General features: G+C 34.5%; 2 protein-coding genes across 2 annotated transcripts; one reads left to right on the plus strand and one right to left on the minus strand.

Moving 5' to 3' along the window:
* Positions 1 to 12,557: 12,557 nt before the first annotated feature.
* Positions 12,558 to 14,494, plus strand: LOC114755024 (cytochrome P450 71D10-like). The gene is made up of 2 exons (XM_028943897.1): positions 12,558 to 13,467; positions 13,753 to 14,494. Exons 1-2 carry the CDS (start codon positions 12,583 to 12,585, stop codon positions 14,362 to 14,364), a joined length of 1,497 nt encoding a protein of 498 aa, XP_028799730.1. The 5' UTR covers positions 12,558 to 12,582; the 3' UTR covers positions 14,365 to 14,494.
* Positions 14,495 to 21,108: 6,614 nt separating this feature from the next.
* On the minus strand, positions 21,109 to 23,068 carry LOC114755025 (cytochrome P450 71D10-like). Its single transcript, XM_028943898.1, has 2 exons — positions 22,182 to 23,068; positions 21,109 to 21,965 (listed from the first exon to the last, which is right to left on the minus strand). Exons 1-2 carry the CDS (start codon positions 23,064 to 23,066, stop codon positions 21,354 to 21,356), a joined length of 1,497 nt encoding a protein of 498 aa, XP_028799731.1. The 5' UTR covers positions 23,067 to 23,068; the 3' UTR covers positions 21,109 to 21,353.
* Between the last annotated feature and the right edge of the window lie 134 nt (positions 23,069 to 23,202).

Below are 23,202 nucleotides of genomic sequence, written 5' to 3' on the forward strand. Positions count from 1 at the left end.
AAGCAAGCATGCGCCAAGCATCGAGGAATATGAACGTAATGGAATCACGTCAATGGCCTTAGGATCGATTCTCTTCCCAGTAATGTATCTTGTTGGACCCAAGCTTCCCCAGGATGTCATTGAAAGTGATGAATCCAACCACCTGTTTGAGATTGTGAGTCTTTATGGGCGATACCTTAATGACGTCAATGGCTACCAGGTGACGTGTCTATAGCCTTTTCGATCCCTCCTGTTAATATGTTTTGTAAAATTTTCTGGGAGTAATTTGGGTTTGTGTGTGTTTTGTGAAGAGGGAAAAAGAACAAGGGAAGTTTCTGAACTCAATAAGCCTGAGGATGATTCATTTGTGTGGGTCAACAAGTGAAGAAGAGGTCATAGAGACGATGAATAGGAAGATTTAGGAGAAGAGGAAGGAGCTATTGAGAATAGTGTTGAAGGAAGAAGGAAGAGTGTTTCTGAGAGAAGTAAAAAATGTGTTGATTGCTGCACTTGATTTATAAGAAGGAAGATGTGATTCATGCAAAAGAGATGCCTAATGAAGTCATTAACATTAGAGACATAGTTTTAAGTGATCCTATTATTCTGAATTCATAGATCACAAATGATTTCTCTTCCCTATTTAGGGAAGAAAATAATATATATTTAAATAAAGCTTGATAATCCTATTCACTTCGTTGGCTTCAATATTTTTCCTTACGAAAAATGAAAAATATTAGGGCTATTTAGTTTATGGCTCATTTGCTATCTCCAAACTTATGCTTTCTCTGGGGAAGAGTTGTCTCTTCTATATCCAAATACTGATGAAGATCATATAAAGAGAATAATTTCGGCAAAGCAAATTAAGAACTGAAAACATAGGGGAACCTAATTTTTTTCACTGATATGGTTATAATTGGAAAAACGGGTTGTTGGCCCAAAAAAGAGAAATTTGGGCCAAGGCGATAATGGGCTCCACCTTAGTGTTGGGCCTAACCAATAGCGTACCTTGTCTCAAATTTTATATTTATATTAATTGATTATCTTATGATGAGACGTGTTATACGAAAGCATTATGGTTTTACCATCAAAACTCAAGTGTGTCTTGTAAAATTTTCGTGGAGTCTAAAATGGGCAGTACCTTTTACCTTTTTCTATTTTGTATTTTATTATTATTTTTTTTTATACAGAAGAGGGCAAGGCCCGACAAAATTTAAAAGTTGTGGGGATTAGATCCCATACTCTCCTTCTGCACAAGGTCCCTCATATCAATAGGACACACATCAAACAATGAGGATTTAGACAGCCCCATTTTTGCAAGAGCGTCAGCCACCGTGTTGCAACTCCTTCGAATATATTTGACTTTCACATTCCAGTTAGCTGCCAAAAGTTCCTTGATTTTCACCAGTAAGAGACTACATAGTCATTCCCCACCGGTGTGGATAAGAAATCAACCAAGATTTTTGCATCAGACTCTATGATGATCTGTTTTAAACCAAAGTCCCAAGCCATGGTTAAGCCTTTATATAGCGCCCATTGTTCAGCTTCCTGAGCACTACAAATTCCAATCTTATAAGTGAACCCAGCTATCCACTTTCCCTCATGATCTCTCAATATTCCTCCACAACCGGCAACTCCAGTACCCATAGAGACAGCTCCATCCACATTCACTTTCACCCAACCCAAAGGAGGTAACCTCCATAAATTCGAGCTAGTAGAATCCAGCTCCACAGGACAGGTTTTTCCAGATGTCATAGTGAAATAGTGCCAAGTATTATAAATGATGGCGTTTGGATTTATCGGTTTCTCAAAGTTACTATTGAACGCAACCTCATTTCTCCATAGCCACAATTTCCACACTGAGACTCCCCCTATCAGATCCCAGTTCTTAATTCCAGCCTTGCCCATGCTTTCTTTCAGATTTCCAGCAACCCAGTCTTGTAGCGAATAACTAAAGAAACTCTGGATACAGATAGGATTCAGCATTTTCAACCAGAACTGTCTTGCATAAATACAATCCCTGAGGATATGTAGAACATTTTCAATTCCAGCTTTACAAAATGAGCACATAGGTGAGGTTTGAGCCCAACTACTTCTCCAATCATTAGTGGGTAGCTTGTCAAGGAAAACCCTCCACAAAAACACCCGAATGCGTTCTGCCCCCTTCCATTTCCAGATTAGTTTAAAGACTGGATTATAATTTTGAACTAGGATTTTCTTCAATCAAATAATAAGCACTTTTGATACTGAATTTACCATCACTAGTTGCATTCCAAGACATGATATCATTTTCGGCTGTCACCATCGGAGGTAAAATACCAGTAAGTCTCTGAATGATGTCATTACTCACAACTTTTGCAAGGCGTTGGAAATCCCACGTCCCATAGAGTGTCCAATTCGAGACCACACTAGCTTCCTCTTCATCTGACAGAGGCCGTAAAATCCCTTGCCTTATACTTTTGTTCGGGAAGAGCCAGTTATCATTGAAGAAACTAATAGAGTTCCCATTTCGCATAATCCACTTAGTGCCTTTAGCAACAGTGTCCCTCTGTTGGCATACAAATTGCCAAAGTTTGGAGTCACTTCTCTTAGCTGTCAGAAGATTCTCATCATTCCCAATCATATACTTATGGTTTAAAACATCCATCCATAATCCTTCCTCTCCAATTAAGAGTTTCCAGGCCAACTTCGTGCCACAAGCCATATTCAGAGAAATTAATTTTTTAAACCCCAAGCCTCCAAAAGCTTTTGGGAGAGTCACTTGTTTCCATCTAATGGGATGATATCCTTGATTGTGCCGTGAATGACCCCAAATAAAGTTCCTTTGCAGCCTTTCAATCTCAAGACAGATTCCTTTCGGTAATTGAGCAACCTGCATTGGGTATAGAGGAATGGTATTCAAAACCGACTTTGCCAGAGTGATCCTTCCTGCCAAAGTTAAGCTATTCTCCTTCCAGACAACTAGCTTGGATCAAACCCGATCCACAATATACTGAAAAGTCTCCATAGGCTTTCTCTTCCTTGAAAGAGGGAATCCCAGATATTTCCCTACCTCCTCTGAGACTTTCATTTGTGTGATGTCCCCAATTTTTTTCCGAAGTGAAACAGGTACTTTGGGGGAAAAAACATTGAGGATTTTTCTTTACTGATACATGCCCCAGAAGCCTTTGCAAAGAGATCTAGACACTTCATCATACAAGAAGCTTGTTTTTCAGAAGCTTCACCAAATAGAAGTAAGTCATCAGCAAACATCAAGTGAGAAACAAGGGGTCCAGCTCTAGTAACTTTTATAGGCTGCTAATTTTTAGAATTGACCTCATCACTGATTAAATGAGAGAGCCTATCCATGCATAGTACAAACAGTAAAGGAGAGATGGGATCTCCTTGTCTTAAACCTCTTTGGGGTAGAAAATACTTAGTTTGAGAGCCATTCCATAGGACATTACAGGAGACAGATGTAACACAAGACATAATCAACTTTATAAAATCATAATCAAGCCCAACATCAACCAGAACCTGCCTGAGAAAATCCCAACTAATGCTGTCATAAGCCTTCTGAAGATCAATTGTCATTGCCATAAGGCCCTTCCTTCCCCTGGCTTTTTTCATTAAGTGCATTATCTCCTACCCAATTATTATGTTATCTTGAATTTGGCGACCTTTAATAAAACTTGTCTGAAAAGGCGACACCAGTTTATCCATGAAGTTCCTCAGCCTAAGTGTAATCACTTTCGTGATACACTTATAGTGTACAGAACACAGGGAAATAGGCCTGAAGTGGGCCACTACCTCCGGACAGTCCCTCTTCGGGATTAAAGAGATAAGAGTTTTGTTGGCCTCATCAATTGGTGTAACTCCATTAAACACACCCTTAACAAAATTACAAATAGACGGGCCAACAATTGACCAGTTATATTGAAAGAAAATCGGTGCAAAGCCATCATAACCAGGGGCTTTATAAGGGCCCATAGAAAATATAGCACCTTTGATTTCTTCATCCGAAGGAGTAGAGCCAAGTTGCACTAAATTATCATTATCCAGCTTAGGAAAATTTGACAAAGTTTGAAGAGTCCCGTGCTCAATATCATTAGCACTAAACAACTTCTTAAAATAATCAATAATCATCCCCTTTAATTCATCTTCATTCTCAACCCAAGCTCCCTGGTCATTTTTAAGAGAAATCACTCTATTCCATTTTCTCCTGATATTTGTTTTAGATTGATAGTATCTCGTATTCCGATCACCATAGTTGATCCATTTAGCCCTGGATTTCTGAAACCATTTTATTTCTTCCAACCGAAGCAAATCTTCCAATTCCTTTTGAAGCTAAGTTTCCAAATTATTGAGGAAAACCGAGTAACGATAGGCTGGGGAGTTTTGAATCCCTCTGAGTCTAGCTAAAAGGATCTTCTTCTTCTTTTCAACAAATCCAAAAACATTTTTGTTCCAGCTTTGAATATCATTCTTAAACTCATTTAAACATTTTGTCAGATCTTCTCCCTGTTTCCAAGATCTTTCTATGAAATCTTTAAAATTTTCATGCTCTAACCACATGGCCTCAAATCTAAACGGCTTTAGGGTTCTTGGGCTCAAAATAAAACCACCCAACCGTATAATTAGGGGATTATGATCAGAGAAATTAACACGAGTTCGTACCTGAACCGTAGCATTCGGAAAGGTTGAGATGAAGTCTGAGTTGCCCAAAGCCCGATTAAGTCTTTCAAACAGCCGCATACAGCCTACAAGCTTTGGACCTTTCCATGTGAATTTACAGCCTTTGAAACCCAGGTCTGAGAGGCCACAAGCTTGAATGCAATCATTAAACCAATTCATCCGACGTAAATTGGGACTCCCACCACCAATTCGTTCAGAAGGCGAGGCGATATCATTGAAATCCCCATAGATCACCCAAGGTTCATTAATAACTGAAGCTAAATTTTTCATATCCTCCCAGAAAGACTGTCGCATATTGGAATGGGGGATAGCATATATTGCTGTGAGCAGAAATTTAGGGAAACCAACCATGAAGACTTCCATATGTATATATTGGCGACTTTCTTTAAGGACTGAAACCCGCACATTTGAGTTCCTCCATGCTACGAAAATTCCCCCAGATCGGCCGATGCTTGGAATGAACGAGTAATTATCATACCCCAAAGACATCAGGCTTCGAAATTTATTAGCTGACTCACACTTAGTTTCAGTAAGAATAGTAATGCTGGGCTTAGACCCATTGAACACCGTATGCAGATTCCTAAAGAGGCCTCTTCCACAAGACCCCCTAGTATTCCAATAGAATATTTGATCCATAAAAGAATGGGCTTAAAATAAAAGGCCCAATTAATTCCCTTCTGCCAACTGCGTCTCAGGGATCATAGATCCCATGCGCTGATCCATCGGGCTGTTCTCTTCTTCGATTGGGCTTTGTTCACCACAGGCCCAATATAAATGACCCCTTCTCTAATCTGTTCACCAGGGTCATGAGGAATATCTGGTGCATCTGCGAGGTCCATTACGTCCTCCTTCGGCTCCTCCCCTGAACATGGATGCAAATTCTCCTCCTCCCTAGTTTCTCTCGCCTTTCCTTCACTGTTTGTATCATCCAGTGTTAACATCAAAATCTCATTATTTCTCCTGTGGTTCACAAACATCTCGCGTGATCTCTTCTCCCTTTTCCCCCATCCTCATTCATAAGCACATTTTTCACAGCTGATTCTGGGACCACAATCGTACCCGAGCTGTTATTTTTGCTTTGTCGTTTCCTCTGAGCAGCCTTCCACTCCTTCGTGCTATGATCAAAATTTGCAAACGCACTAACAATCTATGCGCTATTGCCTTCAGACCTCACCGGTACAATATTGTTCTCAATTTCATCTGTCATATTAATATGATTTTCCACGTCAGCTAATACCTCAAATCGCGTCCCAGCGGTTTGTTGCCGGAAAATTCCGCCAATCTTCTCTTTTGTTCTCCTCTGTCACCGGGGTTTCTGGACCACCCTCCAACAATCAATATCTTTACTTGTATTCCCCGTATCATCTCTCCCTGATTTCTGCATTCGGTGTTCATTGTTAGTCATCCCTTTGTTCTTTGCTTCTGAAACTTTATCAGGACACTGTTCCTTTCGATGACCATAGGTTCCACAGTTCGTGCATAGTTCATGCAAACCTTCATATTCCACGTAGTAGTCTTCACCATCTAGAGAAAAACCAGGCATAAGTTGTTTTCCCAGATCAACCAGCACACAAATTTTTGCATAATGCCCTCTAAGTTGACAAGATGTATTCACATCAACTCTGAGTGTTTCACCAATTCTATTCCCGATAATGGTTAGAGCTTCCTGATCATAATACTCTAAAAAGATACTTGGTAGTCTAACCCACACAGCTACCTTATCTATCTTAGCTCTAGCTGGGTTGAATCTTGGCTCCCATGGCCTTACAGTTAAATAATGGTCATAAATCATCCAAGGTCTACCAGTCATAGCATTGAAATAGTCTTCTTTATTTGAGAGCTTAACCACAAAGTAGCCATGCCCAATATTAATAAGTTTAATGACCCCTTTCTTCGCCCACATTGTCTGCAATCTTGTCTCCAAAGCCTTGAAGCCAATCGGTTTGTCTAGCAACTTCACTATAAGTGCTCTTTTCCAGGCCCTATAGAGCCTCTTCTTCACTCTTCCAGAAAAGTGAAAAGTGGGGAAGTTCCTAGTCGGGTCCTCTCTAATGCGAACAGGAGGATCATGTTTCCCTTGCTCCATCTCCTGATCAGAGCTTTCAGAAAGAGAGTCATCAGACATATTCTTTCCTTCATCATCTTCATCCTCCGACTCGTCATCCTGTCCATTAGTGCCTTTCAAAGTATTTGCAAATGAACGTCCAGCTTTCCATCCAGGTTGTTGAGAACTCCCAAGCTTAGGCCATTCTTGCTCTCTCGAGCTTTCTCCTTCTACCATGTTCCCGTTCTTAATCTTTTTAGAGCTTCGTTGCAGTAAGTCATCTTCCTCCGTCGTTGGAGGCACCAGAGCATTTTTTCCCATACGGACTAGAGCCATACCCCACCAAAATAAGTTGAGAACACGCTTTCTTCTCATTGATATGGATCACATTTCTTTTTCAAAAATTGAAATTGGGCCTAATAAAATCTCTCTGATAAAAAACGTTTTGTGGGCTTTCAGCGTTTTCTATCTCTTACTTTATAGCCCATAGTCCGCATGATTTATTTGAAATGGACGGCATACAAGCCCAATATTAAATAAGACAGGCGAAGCCCGCATACAGGCCCAATATTAAATAAGACAGGCGGAGCCCACATTTTTTCAATGAAAAAGGAGCTAGACTAGGTAAGATTTAAATATAAAAAAAAATCATGGATAAAAAATATTAATAAAAAAATCTTGATATCGTGAGTTTATAAGTCATTCCACACGCATATGCGCATACGTGTTTTCCTAAACCAAATCTATTTGATGTAAAACATTTCATATCAAATTAGGGACACTATATATTATATATGACATTCTTACATAAATTCTCCCACAAAATGACAGTAGTCCATTTCCATACACATCATAATGAGCTGGAATAACAGAAGAATTCAGAAATTTGATTCTAAGAATAAAAGAACATGACGCTAATCTTTCGACTTTTAACGTTGAACTTTGGTTAAAAAAAAAAAAACGAATTAACGTAGAACATATTATTATTATTATTACTACTACTACAAGAACATGTTTAATCAAAAGAAATGATGCGCATCTATCGGCTTGGAAGAAGTTTGATACCAATATTAGTTGGATGGCACCGAAACAGATTTGTGTTACAACCATTTATTATTGAAGTGTGATCAGCTAAACCTTGTTGTCGTTTTCTATAGTAGAATTTCTTATTACAAGCTGTTCAGTTGTTGTGAAAACTTTTTAATGAATATATTCTATTTTTTGAGATCTACTTCCCTTTATTCTTACATGAGTTGAGATGCTAGAGGCAGATTCAGACAATCAGACCCAAAATGTGTGTATAGGGAAGTAAAATTAATTTGTTAATTATTACATCGTATTCTCTATGGCTTTTCTTATTCAGTTCTTTAAACCTCGAAAACAAAGAATTCTTGGAACTAGGAGTTGAAAACTTCAATCGCGGCCAATTAGTATTTCGGGAAGAACTTGAGCTATTTAGCAGGTGAATATTTGTGTGTGTGTGTGTGTGTGTGTGTTGGTTTCCCCTCCTAACAGAGAACCAACCTTCTAGTGTTAATTTTGCTTGTATTAATTGTTAATCCTAGCTAGAATAATCACTCATCAACATATCATATATCATAATAATCAGGTGGTTTGAGGAGAGTGGAATGGAAAAACTACATTTTCCTGTTGCCAAAACAACAGTTACGTATTCCTTCTTGTCAGTGGCGGCAACACTCCCCTCGCCAGAACTTCGTGGAGCACGTTTAGCTTGGGCAAAGCATGGATTGCTCACATCTGTGTTTGATAATTTCTTCGATGTTTGGAGTACCAAAGAGGAACAAATAAACCTTATAACGTTAATGGAGAAGTATGTATTATATATAGTTCGCACATCTGAATTTCTCTCCCAGCATTGACATGAATATATAAGATTGTGTTTTGAAACATTGAAACACACAGGTGGGACGTAGATGTCAACAAAGAAAGTTGTTCTGAAACGGTGAAGATATTATTCTTAGTGCTCTAGAGAACAATTATGGAGACTGTAGCCCAAGCCTTTAAGGTTCAAGAGCGTAGTGTCCTGAACCACTTAATTCAACACGTAAGAAAAAATATCAGTGACCATCATCATCTCAATTCTCCTTACAGTCTTCTAAAGATCATCTCAAATCTTTCTGTGTATATGACATATCCACAAGATGGATGGCTGACTTCAACATTTACCTGTTTCCAGTGGGTGGATATTCTACGATCTGGGTTGAAGGAAGTGGAATGGTGCAGAAACAAGTGTGTGCCAAGCATAGAAGAATATGAGCGTAATGGAATTATAACGATGGCCTAGGGACCAATTATTAGCTCTGTACTGTATCTTACGGGACCCAAGATTCCACGGGCTGTAATTGAAAGTGACGAATACAATCACCTCTTTGAGGTTGTTGGTCTACATGGGCGATACCTCAATGATGTCAATGGCTACCAGGTGAGAGATTAACTATTACAATCTCGAATCCTTAGTATGAGAGCTAGTTGACTAATTTGAGTAGATTAAAAAAATTAGTTAAGTTAGTTAGTTATAATAAATATATGTTATCTTTCTTAAAATATATTTGCTGATCAAATATATTAGTTATAACTACTATCACTACAAGGATTATCTTGGAGGGAAAAAAAGACAAACACAAGAGATAAAATGGATAAGAGTATTATATTTAGAACTGAAATAAAAGTTAAACTACCTGTTATATTAAGGACATACAAGAGATAGTAAGCGAAATTACAAACCTATAACTGGGTTTTGATGAAATTAAGTTTCATGAAAAATTGTCATTATTTTCATATTTCACTATCAAATAACAAAAACGATAAACCAAATGACAAGAGTGGTAAGCAAAATAACAATTTTGTGATTAGGTTTCTTATGAAATTAAGTTTCATCAAAAGTTGCTATTATCAAAAGTTGCTATTATTTTCACATTTCACTACTAAATGACAAAAGTAGTAAGTCAAATAACAAAAGTAGTAAACCAAATAACAAGTTTGGTAAGTAAAATTACAAGTTTGTGATTGAGTTTCTCATTAACTTTAGAACATTAAATAGATCTATATTGTTACCATTTAGAACTGATAAATACAAAATATTAGCATTGTTTTGTTCATAAACAAACAACCAACATTTTCAAATTGTCATGTCATGTTGCTATCATCATAGTAACAAGTCTCTAGTTGCAACACTACCAAACGAAGTTACAACAATAGTAAGCCAAATAACAAAAAGCCAAATGTGCTTAGGCAGCAACCATTTTTTTCCAAGATTTAGTGACAAGTGCACTTCAAACTAACTATAACCTCCTCCAACTAATATCTTTCATCACTAACTTCACGTCTCATTCTCTTCCACCGCATAACCTAGCGACCCACGCCAAAACTCGCTATGATGACACCATGCCAATCGTGAAGCATACTAGTAGTTGGGTAGATGGAATCTCATCCTCTCCAACATTGATTTTGTATACTATCTCTAGAGCACCATTGCTATTAACTTGAATCTCATTACTCTTGCCAGCTGGCATTAACAATGGGTCACTAGTTTTTTTGTAATAAAGATCGATAGGCATGGCTACAAGCTCAATCCCATTCATAAATACATAGGTAGCTAGATGATTGGTGTTGGAAGGGAGAGGAAGAGGAAGAGAAGGATGAAGAGAGAGAGAGGAAGAAGAAGAGAAGAAGGAAGGAGAACGAGATGGGGTGATGGAAGAAAGGGAAGAAGGGCATTTATATCTTTTTGGTTTGATTTCATAATTGCAATTTAAAACCAGGTCCCTCCAAGCAATTAAGCTTATTCAGGTGTGCATTTGGCTATTTTGCTAATTCAGGGGTCTTTGTTTACCATTTTCCCTATTAATTAGTATATAATGTATTATATATTTGGCCCCACCAAAATTTAACATCAAATAAGAGCATGGAATATATAAAACAATAAATAAAACCCGTGGATGATTCAGAATGCTGCCGAGGGCCGACATATACAAGAGCAGTTAAGCAATGAATTTGCAGAATAATAAAAACGGGACCCAATTTATTAATATAATTAATGATTGGACCATACTTAGGTCAAGTTTCTCATATCTATTATGTCAAGTTTTCTAATCATATACGGCCATGTATTCTATTTTTAAAATATTAGCGTTTAATTATAAATCCACAAGGAAAAAAAATACATGATGACTATAGAATTTGACACAGTGAATATAAATCAATTGATCTAAGCACTTTTCTTAGTGATTCTCGTGCATGGAAATAAACAATAGATGTAACAATATAAAGCACATTTAGGCTTGAGATTTAAATATCATTCTTATAATAATTACTTATTGCCATGTAGCGACAAGGTGGGTGAGATTGTAAGCCTCCAACTTGAAAGAGACATCCATTGTTGACCATGAATTAAACATTCATATTTTTTATTATATTGGAATATTTGAGTCGATAATATAACGATTACCAGCCAACACCAACAGTATGATGTACGGAAGCAGCCTTGACAAGCTATTTTTCCTTTTTGGGATAACTAGTTAGTTATGATAAATTAATAACTTAATGTTGGGAATTCTCCAAAGATTTTAAATCATCATCATCATCATCATCATCATCATCATGGGCAGACAAATTAAATGTTTCCTTTTTGGGATAACTAGTTAGTTATGATAAATTAACAACTTAATGTTGGGAATTCTCCAAAGATTTTAAATCATCATCATCATTGGGCAGGCAAATTAAATATGGAGTGTTTTCAATCAAATTAGACGAATATTTTACTAAATAAACAGCAAAATGTAATTAATTAAGGATAATTCACCTTCTTGTGAAATTTTATATAATCTATAAATATTATATAGCGGCATGTAGATATACTACTGTCGATCATTCAAATTAAACTCATATTAAGATGTATAGATTGCCGCTTGAGGCAGCCGCAAGTGGGTTAATGCATTTTCACTGAATGATTTATTGAATTTATAAGTATGAGCAAATCGTAATACATTAATTATAACCAAACAAATATGTTTTTAACTAATAAAACAGACTTAATAGCTATGAATATTACATATTTGCAATTCATTTCCTGTAATCTTTATTCATGATTATGGATCACATTAGAGTTCATTTTACTGGTTCATTGAATGAATGATTGATTCAGTTGGATCACAAAATAGTTATAATATAATATCTTCTAAAATTATTAGCTAGCTAGCCTCCTATGAACCATGAAGAGACATAAAGGTCCAAAACTTCCTGTCAAGTAGGCATATGGGTAAGACGCTATAGGAAATGTTTGAAAGCCGACATTCTGGAAAATTGATGGGAAGAAATCTTGTTTAATGCTCTTCCAATCTTTAATATAGAACCTAATTATTGAGTTGATTTTAATCCTAAATATAAAACCTATTTCTTATATTTATTAATTTTTTTTCTAAATTATTCTTATGGATGCTCTTTCAACTATAATCAAGTAGAAAAGGGAAAGGGGATATTATGATGTTTTAAGAAAAAGATATCATATTTCTTGTAATTAACTAACTTACCTAATTTCTTTAATCTAATCAAATTAGTTGAATAAATCTTATATTAAAGACTGGAGGGGTATTATATTTTAATTCCACAAAGAATTTGACCAAAAACAAATTCCACAAAGACTAATGACTAATGAGAGCCCTTATTTTGAAAATCGTTTGCTGAAATTGGTGAAATTAAATTACATTTTGTACGTCATCATTGTCATTATTCATTTTTCTACTATAAATTTTATCTAAAAGTATTACATCTTTTGTTTATTTTATGCCAACAACTCCTTAGATTATAAAGCCACGCCACTCGATCTTCTTCTCCATACTAGCTACCTACCATCTCTCACTAGCCCAATCATGGAGACTCAAATCCCATACTCCATCTTCTTCTTCACTTTCCTTTTCCTCTTCATGATACACAAACTTTCATCTTCGAAGAAATCCCAGAAAACTCTACCCCCAGGACCATGGAAATTACCTCTTATAGGAAGCCTTCATCAGATTGGTTCATTACCCCATCGATCTCTCAGAGACCTCGCAAACAAGTATGGACCTTTAATGCATCTCCAGTTGGGACAGATTTCCCATTTCGTAGTCTCTTCACCAGAAATAGCCAAAGAGGTTATGAAAAGCCATGACATAATCTTCGCTAATAGACCCACCAGTTTTGCAAGCGAAACCTTGGCTTATAACAGCACAGATATTGCCTTCTCTCCTCATGGAAACTACTGGAGGCAACTTCGAAAGATTTGTACCTTGGAGCTTTTGTCCCTAAGAAGAGTCCAGACATTCAGAAGAATAAGAGAAGAGGAGGTTTGTGCATTTGTGAAGCATATTTCTGAACACGAATTAGGTTCTGTTGTGAATCTCACGAACAAAATCTACCCACTCACAAATTCTATAGTTGCTCGAGCAGCCTTTGGTCGGAAGACTAGAAACATAGAAGAGATTATACCAGTTATAATGACTGGCATACAGATTACAGGTGGATTATCAATCTCTGATCTCTGTCCTTCATTGGAATTCCTTCGTGTGATCAGTGGGGCAAAAGCTAAAGCTGAAAGAGTGCATAAAGACATTGATGTGATGCTTAACACTATCATCAACGATCACTTAGTAGAAAAGAAGGGCGAAGATATTGCAGAAGCAGAGGAGGATCTCGTTGATGTTCTTCTCAGGGTTCAAAAAGAGAATGATCTTGAAATCCCCTTAACTCTCGACAACATCAAAGCTGTCATTTTGGTAAGCCGTAGTTCTAAATAACTATACACGATTAATTTGTCAAATGTTTGATCGCAACTTTTAACTTTTAAAAATATTATTGTGATGTTATATCTATTAAATTATATTCTCCCAATTTTTTATGCTTAATTGGTTAACGACTTACTTTTTAGTTGATCAGGACATCAAAGCAGATAACGTACGCACTAGACATGTTGACTTGTTATGTCTATAGATAGGTACATGAATCAAAGTAGATAACAAATATGGAGATTTTAATTAATCATGGCATCTATTTTCTTTCAGGATATGTTTGTTGGTGGAACTGAAACAGCAGCAACAACAACAGGGTGGGCAATGGCAGAAATGGTTAAAAACCCAGAAGTAATGAAGAAGGCACAAGAAGAAGTAAGAAGGGTCTATGGAAACAAAGGTTATGTGGATGAATCAGAACTTCATCAATTGAAATATGTAACCGCGGTCCTTCGAGAAACTTTAAGGTTACACCCGCCTGTTGTTTTGTTACTTCCAAGACAAAATAGTGAGATTTGTCAAATTAATGGCTATGAGATACCTCTCAAATCTACTGTGATTATTAACGCTTGGGCCATAGGAAGGCATCCTCAGTATTGGAATGAACCAGAGAAGTTTCAGCCTGAGAGGTTTATCAATAGGTCGGTTGATTTCAAAGGCACCAACTTTGAGTTCATTCCATTCGGTGCAGGAAGAAGAATATGTCCTGGAATGTCATTTGCTACGCCAGTTTTAGAACTGATAGCAGCAAATCTACTTTATCATTTCGATTGGAAGCTTCCAAATGGAGAAAAGCATGAAGATCTGGACATGACTGAGATTTTTGGTGCTGCAATAAGAAGAAAAAATGACCTGTGTTTAATTCCCACTGCATATCGCCCTTAGCTTTATTGCCTTGGTAGAATAATCAATAAGAGGCTCTATGGCCTTTGAGAAGCTTTTTCTACTTTGGTTCTGTAATAATAATGGACGATTAATTGAGAGCATCCAGTCAGGTTTCTTTGTTTTTTTTTTGGGGGGGGGGGGGGGGGAGGGTCTCAATGCATTGTATTACGTTTTTTATGGGTAATGTTATTGGAGCATATCTCTATTTTCTAAAAGTTCTTTAAAGAACATCTCTTTATGGTTATTTTCTTTTTTAATATTATACAATGATTAAATTTGTCTTCAAATATTGCCCCCATAGATTAAGTTTCATCTCAAAATAATGAGGAGACGCACTTTCAAATTTCAATCTCTCCTAGTGTAATTATGTTAGAAACAAGAATCTATGATATTACATAATTTTAGAACACCATTATGATCGACCCCATGGGTTAATTAAGTCACTACTTTTAGCTATATTAATTACTTTACAAATATTTGACCTAAAATATAATCACATATGTGACATATCCACAAATGAATCATAAATTAAAATTAGCCTATTGTTCATGTACAAATTAAAATCACAATTGATTGTAAGGAAATTTCACAAATTATATTAGGTTAAAGTATATTTTTAATTATTTAATTTTATATAAGGTTTCAACTGAAATACTAGAGCCGGTAGAAAAAAATTTAATCACTAGAGTATAATATGTACAGCTGTCATTGTAGATATTACTGCTAAACTGCTAATAAATCTTAATTAATTATAAATATATTATTGCTAAACTGCTAATAAATCTTAATTATAAAAATTATTGCCACCGTCCCGGCCGCATCAATCACGATTTTCCCATAGCGAGGCGGTGCCAAAGATTGTGCCCAAAAATATACTAGTGCTAGCAGATGAAAAATTGATTGTGCCAAAACTAACGGAACTACTTCCCGACATCATGATGCTTGTTAAATCTTAACCTATAGATAACCAAAATTTAATTTTTTTTATATTTTCAAGAAAATTGTGTCGTTTAATAAGTAGATAATTCAAAATAAATATAATCTTTTAACTATAAGTTTTTTAAAATAATTTTTATTTAAAAGTTATTAGCTGAAAATTTTAAATTTAGAACATTAAAAACGAAAATCATGATGCTCATTACTGTGATGAGTACCAAAACTGGTTCTCAAAAATAACCTCATTTAATTGTAAAAGACGAAAATGATTTTGTTTCCTAAATGGCAAAGGTTATATCGAAGCATCCAACCCTTCAATTTGAAGGTGATTTTCATGTACCTTTGACGGAGATATATATATATATATATATATATATATTCAACACAAGAAATAACGAAGGATGTTATCCGGCAAATTAAAAATAGTATAACTACTGCATCCAATTTTTAATATAGGAGCTTCATAATTAATTTAGAGAGATTAATAAAACTGGTATGCATTGAAACCATTTTTGGTAGGAAACCTTGATAATGAATAAAAATATTATAAATTTAAAAAACAAGGCATATTAATATTTTATATTTCAAATTAAATTTAATTTTCAACTAATTTTTATATTGTTATTAAGTACCGAAAATAGTAAGGGAGAATTACAATGAGGTCCCAAGCAAGGAAAATAATTGAAAAACAAGTTTCAGAAGTTGTCATTCTCACTATAAGACTTGTTATTATAGGCTGTTGAAGTTGTTATTGAAACTTTTTGATAATTATTTCTCTTCTGTGGGACTTGATTATAATTCTCCTAAATAGTAATTTCAAAAGTCGATGAGCGATGGTCATAGGACGTCAGCCGCCAGGACGTAATAACTAGTTGTCAAGTGGTCGCAGTATGATACTACCTTCGGTCTTATAAACGCGACCGGAGGTAGTAGTTGGGTAAGTGAAAGTTTCTAGAACAGTAACTGTACATAATGTCTTCCGAATTTTTTTTTCCCAGAAAAACAAGATTGCAAATTCCAATTTTTCCACGTAACATATACAGACCGTGCCGCGATCATCTCTGTCGAAGCTTCCACGTTGAAACTAGCTGGGAAGATGTAAAACGCCAGGATATGCATTATATATGTTCAATTTGATCAAATCTAAGAAAAACATTTGGATGCATTATTCGAGTTCATTGATTGAATCATTATTAGAAATCATTATAGTCATTTTAAAGATTTCAAAAATAACTCCTCTCTATAATGAGTTCTAATAATTAAAAAAAAATATAATGATTGGAATGCACATTAATTTCTTAACTAATTCTTAAACAATTTTGGATCAAGATTTTAGACATAATAGATTTGTCTTTACCAAGTCATTGATTGAAAGAACGATCCGATCCGATCGGATCATAAGATAATCTATATCTTATTATATCTTCAGTATAATAAGTCTTAAAATACTACCTCTAGTCCTAATTATAAAATCTTATTTGTAATCTGTGAATAAGATCTTATAATTAGGACGGGAGGTAATATAAAATTAAAAATTCTTATATACGAACCTCTAATTTTTATATAAGAGCTGGTTGACTAATTTGAACAGATTAAAAAAGTTTGTTAAGCTAGTTATTTTTAAATAAATGTGTGTTGTCTTTCATAGAATACCCTTATTAATAATGTGTATTAGCTAAAGCTACCATTTGATGAAACATTTAACATGTATAACTACTTTAATGATTACTTGAAATCAATAAATAAATATAAAAAACAAAGTAAATCAGGGTCTTATATTTAGAATTAAATTGAATATCAAACTAGCTTTCATACTAAGAAACGAAAGTAGTATAAATATGAGAGACAAAATAGATTAGATTTTTATATTTAGAATTAAATTAAATATCAAACTAGCTCTCATACTAAGAAACAAGGCCGTATAAATATGAGAGACAATAGATTATGATCTTATATTTAAAATTAAATTGAATATCAAACTGGCTCTTATACTAAGAAATAAACGTAGTATATATTTTCCTTATCTTGCAAAATTAAACAAGCTAGCAGCCTCTCCATATCAAAACTTCCTCAATGGCAACTTTGGAGACGTAAATCATTAGTAATATCTATATATACATGAATCTCAATTCAATTTGATTAATAAGACAAAAGATTTGACTGCCTACCTTTTAGAATGAATGATGGCCAAAATGAATGGGGGAGAACTTGTTGAATTCATATGTCTCAAAATTAAATTCGCCCCCATTATATTATTTGAATAATATATTTTCACATTCTATATAAAGAATAACTAATGATTATTGAGTAGTTGTAGACCACCTTGTTGACTTGTTTGAATTTCCATTAAACAAAAGACGAGTATATGTTACATGACCAAGATCATCATATGAATTTAGCAGATATAAATATTATTGCGCGTGACCCTACCTTCTATGACGCAGGTGGCTAGGATGCCTTTTCTAGCTACAACGATTTTTGTTGGATACGTTATAGACGAACATGATTATTGTATCTTTGAGTCAAATTAGACAGATTAGGAATAGTCCAAGTGGCTTGCTTCTCTACTGTATTTCAAGTGAATTGAAAACTAATTTTCGATAGGATTGAAACAACTTATACTTTTAGGTAGTCATGAAATTAGATGATAATAACTTCATGACTATATAGAAGGGGGAGAAGGGGGAGTGAATAAAAGGTACTTTTATGCGATATAATTTTCAGACTCATAATTTTTTTAATGGAATAATTAATATCTCACATTGTGCCTAAATGTCATTTTCCATATATTGAGTCATAATTTTTAATTATTAGAAATCAGTATGGTTCTTAAAATCTTTCATCTCAATTTTTTTTTTGGTATAGAAAAATTTTTCCTTCTAAGTTTAAGAGTGGCTATATGCCCTGGTTTAAAAATTAAGGGGAAAAAAAAAGAGTGGCTATATGCTATCAATGCATTTATGTTGCATCAATACTTTAGACAAGTAGCCAAATTTGTGCTGGACATGTATAAAGAAAATTGTTGGAAAAGGCAGTAAATTAAGATGACTGGGCAGACAACTTTGAGTTCTGTGAAGACATGTTTTAAGTTTTATTGAACAAGATCTTTTGATGAATAACATATTTAAAGATATATTGATAGATCGAGCGCAATGCTATAATGCAATCGATGTAATTAAATTAAGTGATAACTTTATTCCTAAATGGCAAAGGTTATATCTATATAAGTATCCAAGCCTTCAATTTGACTGTGATTTTCATGTACCTTTGACAGACATATATAGTCAATACAAGAAACAACGAAGAATGTTATCCCGCAAATTAAAAGTAGTATAATTATTGCATCTAATTTTTAATATAAGAGCTAGATAATTAATTTAGAGAGATTAATGAAACTGGTAGGCAATGAAACCATCTTTTGCTGAAAGCCCTTACAATCAGTAGAAATATTATAAATTTAAGAAACAAGACATATTAAGATCTTATATTTCAAACCAAATTTACTTTTCAACTAATTCTTATATTATTATTAAGTGCCGAAAATAGTAATTTCAAAAGTTGATAAGCGATGGTCATAGGACATCAGCCACCAAGACGTAATAACTAGTTGTCAAGTTGTCGCAGTATGATAGTTGGGTAAGTGAAAGTTTCTAGAACAGTAACTATACATAATGTCTTCGGAACTTTTTTTCCCCGAAAAAAAAGATTGCAAATTCCAATTTTTCCACGTAACATATACAGACAATACCGCAGCCATCTCTATCAAAACTTGCTCGTTGGAAACTAGCTGGGAAGATGTAAGACGCCAGGATATGCATTATATATGTTCAATTTGATCAAATCTAAGAAAAATATTTGGATGCATTATTCGAGTTCATTAACTGAATCATTATTAGAAATCATTATAGTCATTTTAAATATCTCAAAAATAACTCCCCTCTATAATGATTTTTAATAATTAAAAAAATATAACGGTTTGGAGTGCACATTAGTTTCTTAACTAATTCTTAAACAATTTTGAATCAAGATTTTAGACATATTACAGTTCTCTTTACCAAGTCATTGATTGAAAGAACGATCCGATCCTATCCGATCATAAAATAATGTATATCTTATTATATCTGCAGAATAATAAGTTTTAAAGTATAAAATTAAAAATTCTTATATATTACCCCCAGTCCTTAATATCAAAGCTACTTAACTAATTTAAGCAGATTAAGAAAGTTTGTTAGTTATTTGTAATAAATATATGTTATCTTCCCTAGAATATCCTTATTAATCATGTGTATTATCTAAAATTACCATTTGATTAAACATTTAACATATATAACTACTACAAGGATTACTTTGAAAAAAATAAATAAATATCATAGACAAAATAAATTAGGGTCTTATACTTAAAATTAAATTAAATATCAAACTAGCTCATATACTAAGAAGCGAAGATAGTATATATATTTCTTATCTAACAAAATTAAACAAGCTAGCAGCCTCTCCATATCAAAACTTCCTCAATGGCAACTTTGGAGACGTAAATCATTGGTAATGTCTATATATACGTGAATCTCAATTCAATTTGATTAACGAGACAAAAAATTTGACTGCCTACCTTTTAGAATCAATGATGGCCAAAATGAATGGGGAAAACTTGTTGAGTACATATGTCTCAAAATTAAATTCGCCCCCATTATATTATTTGAATAATATATTTTCACATGCTATATAAAGAATAACTAATGATTATTGAGCAGTTGTAGACCACCTTGTTGACTTGTTTGAATTTCCATTAAACAAAAGACTAGTATATGTTACATGACTATATTTTTTCAAGATCATATGAATTTAGTAGATATAAATATTATTGCATGTAACGCCATATTCTATGACATAGGTGGCTAGGATGCGTTTTCTACAGCGATTTTTGTTGGGTACGTTATAGACAAACATGATTATTGCATCTTTCAGTCAAATTAGACAGACTAGGTATATTCCAAGTGGCTTGCTTCTCTCTTGTATTTCTAGTGAATTCAAAAATAATTTTCGATAGCATTGAAATAACTTATACTTTTACGTAGTCATGATATTAGATGGTAATAATTCCATGACTATATAGAGGGGAGAGGGAGTGAAGAAAAGCTACTTTTATGCGATGTAATTTTCAAACTCCTAATTTTTAAATGGAATAATTATCGTCTCTCTCTCATTGTGCCTAAATGTCATTTTCCATATATCGGGTCATAATTTTTAATTATTGGAAATCACTATAGTTCTTAAAATCTTTCATCTCGATTTTTTTTGGTGTAGAAAAATTTTTCCTTCCTAATTTTAAGAGCAGCTATATGCCCTGGTAAAAAAAAAAAAAACAAGAAGAAGAAGAGTGGGTATATGCTATCAGTGCATTTGTGTTGCGCCAATACTTTTGATGAATAGTATATTTAAAGATACAGTCATAGATCGAGCACAATACTATAGTGCAATCAATATAAATTACTCTTCTGGTCCTTTTTATAAGTTACTTCTAACATGTTTCACACAGATCAAGAAAAACCTTAAATTTCATTAATTGTCATTTAAAATTCAACAACTTTCTAACTTTAATCCTATTTAATATACATTATACCTCATATAAACAAATTGAACACAATAATAAGTTTGGGGTAAAATTATATATCCATAAAAAAAAATTTCTCTTGGCGTTCTATAAATAGAACCAAAAAATGTCTTCTTTCTCCGCTGTATAAATTGGACTAGAGGCGTAAGTGATAAATTTGTTTCTTGAATTTTGTATTGCTATTTTCCACATGCATACTTTAGAGATTTCATTTTGCATTACATAAAAATTATCGCAACACATATAAATGGGGAGGGTTTACAGGTGCAACATGAAAACTACAATGAACACTGAACCATATTATTCACTTATTTCTTGCTATAAGCAAAGTTTTACAACAATTAGTAATTAAACCAGTCGCTGAATTGCTTTTATTCAGAGGCATCTGCAGAAACGATGAAGAGACACCACCAGGTCAGAGAACATTGAGACAATTGTAGAACTAGGGTTGATAAACCACTGGGACTAGAAAGAGATTCTCACGTCTTCTCACACTTGCAGCAAATGTCTCAGACATGTCAAATTCTTCATGAGTCATTCCATTTGGTAGCTTCCAATCAAAATGATACAGCAAATTGGCAAGAGGAAGCTCCATGTTCGGTATAGCTAAGTTAATTCCGGGACATATTCTCCTCCCAGCACCAAATGGTATATAATCAAAGTTTGTTCCTTTAAAATCAATTGGATTGTCTAAAAATCTCTCTGGTTTGAAGGTCTCAGCGTCATCCCAAGATTTAGGATCTCTAAATATTGCCCAACCATTGACAATGATTTTGGTCTTTTCAGGTATCTCATATCCATTAATCACACATCTCTCAGTATTTTCTCGTGGAAGAAGCAGCACCCCAGGTGGGTGAAGCCTTAAGGTTTCTTTCACAATTGAGTTTAAGTACTTTAATTGGTGAATCTCACTTTCATCCACGTACCCTTTTTCATTGTACACCTTTCTCACCTCAGCTTGAGCCTTCTCCATTACTTTTGGGTTCTTCATCAATTCTGCTACTGCCCACTCTAGAGTAGTTGATGATGTCTCAGATCCAGCAATGAACATATCCTGAAAATGCGTTATGGGATAACATCATTTAATCATATGCATTGATATAATACTATATAGTTAAATCATTTACCTCCTATTAAAGTTTTCAAAACCCTTGTATAATAATCATGATATGAATTCTTTAAACTCTAAATGATGGAATATAATTGTTGATTTTCAACGAAATTAAATAAATGAGAAATTTATAATGAGTAAATTATATATGTTACTCACCAGAAGGACGACTTTGACGTGGTCGTGGGTTAAGGGATGTTCTAGATCTTCTCCCTGCTGAATCCTTAGAAGAAGATCAAGTAGATTCTCCTCACTACTCTCATTGCTTGTTGCTTTTCTTTCCATGTGATCCTTGATGATGTTTTCGATTATTTGATCATTCAACCTATGGATCCTTTCAAGTTTTGCTCTCATCCCAGTAATCACTTGAAGAAATTTGGCAGAAGGAAAGAGATCAACAACCGAGAAACCTCCCACCAGATTCATGATATCCTTTAGAGTAGATATGAAAGCTTCTTGATCTCTCGACTTCTTACCAAAGGCTGCTCTCGCAATTATAGAATTTGTGGTTTTGAAAATTTTCTCACTCAGATTTATGACCGAACCTTCGTGAGATCGAATATCTCCGAGGAGTGCAGATACTTCCTCTTCCCTTATGTACCTAAAAGATCGAACACGCTTTGCAGTGAAAAGCTCCAAGGTACATATTTTTCGAAGTTGCCTCCAATGGTTTCCATGTGGGGAAAATCCAATGTCTATGTTGTCATAAAGGATGATGTTGGAAGCAAGAAGATGAGGTCTATTGGAGAAGATAAGGTCATGTGTTGTGAAGATCTGTTTGGCAATTTCTGAGGAAGTGACAATGACATTGGATGTCTCTCCAAGCTGAAGATGCATTAAGGGACCATACTTGTTTGCCAAGTTTCTCAGAGAGTGATGCGGTAGTGACCCTATAAGTTGATGGATGTTCCCTATAAGAGGCAACTTCCATGGCCCTGGAGGTAAAGGTAGGGTTTTGAAGGATTTCTTAGGATTTGATCGCTTGTAGATCAGAAGAAGGAAGCAGAACAAGGTGAAGTAGGGGAAGATCTGAAGAATCTCCATGGCTATTACAGAGAAATATTTGTGCGACGTTAAGTTGTCTAGGGTTAATGATTTATATACTAGTGTTGCATGGGATTCATTACAGTATGAGTATCTTCTTAGATAATTATTGTTCAAGATTTCAATTATTGACTTA

The sequence above is a fragment of the Neltuma alba genome, unplaced genomic scaffold (genome assembly GCF_004799145.2).
Source record: "Neltuma alba isolate B1F8T4 unplaced genomic scaffold, ASM479914v2 tig00010229_pilon, whole genome shotgun sequence".
NCBI classification, from domain to species: Eukaryota; Viridiplantae; Streptophyta; class Magnoliopsida; order Fabales; family Fabaceae; genus Neltuma; species Neltuma alba.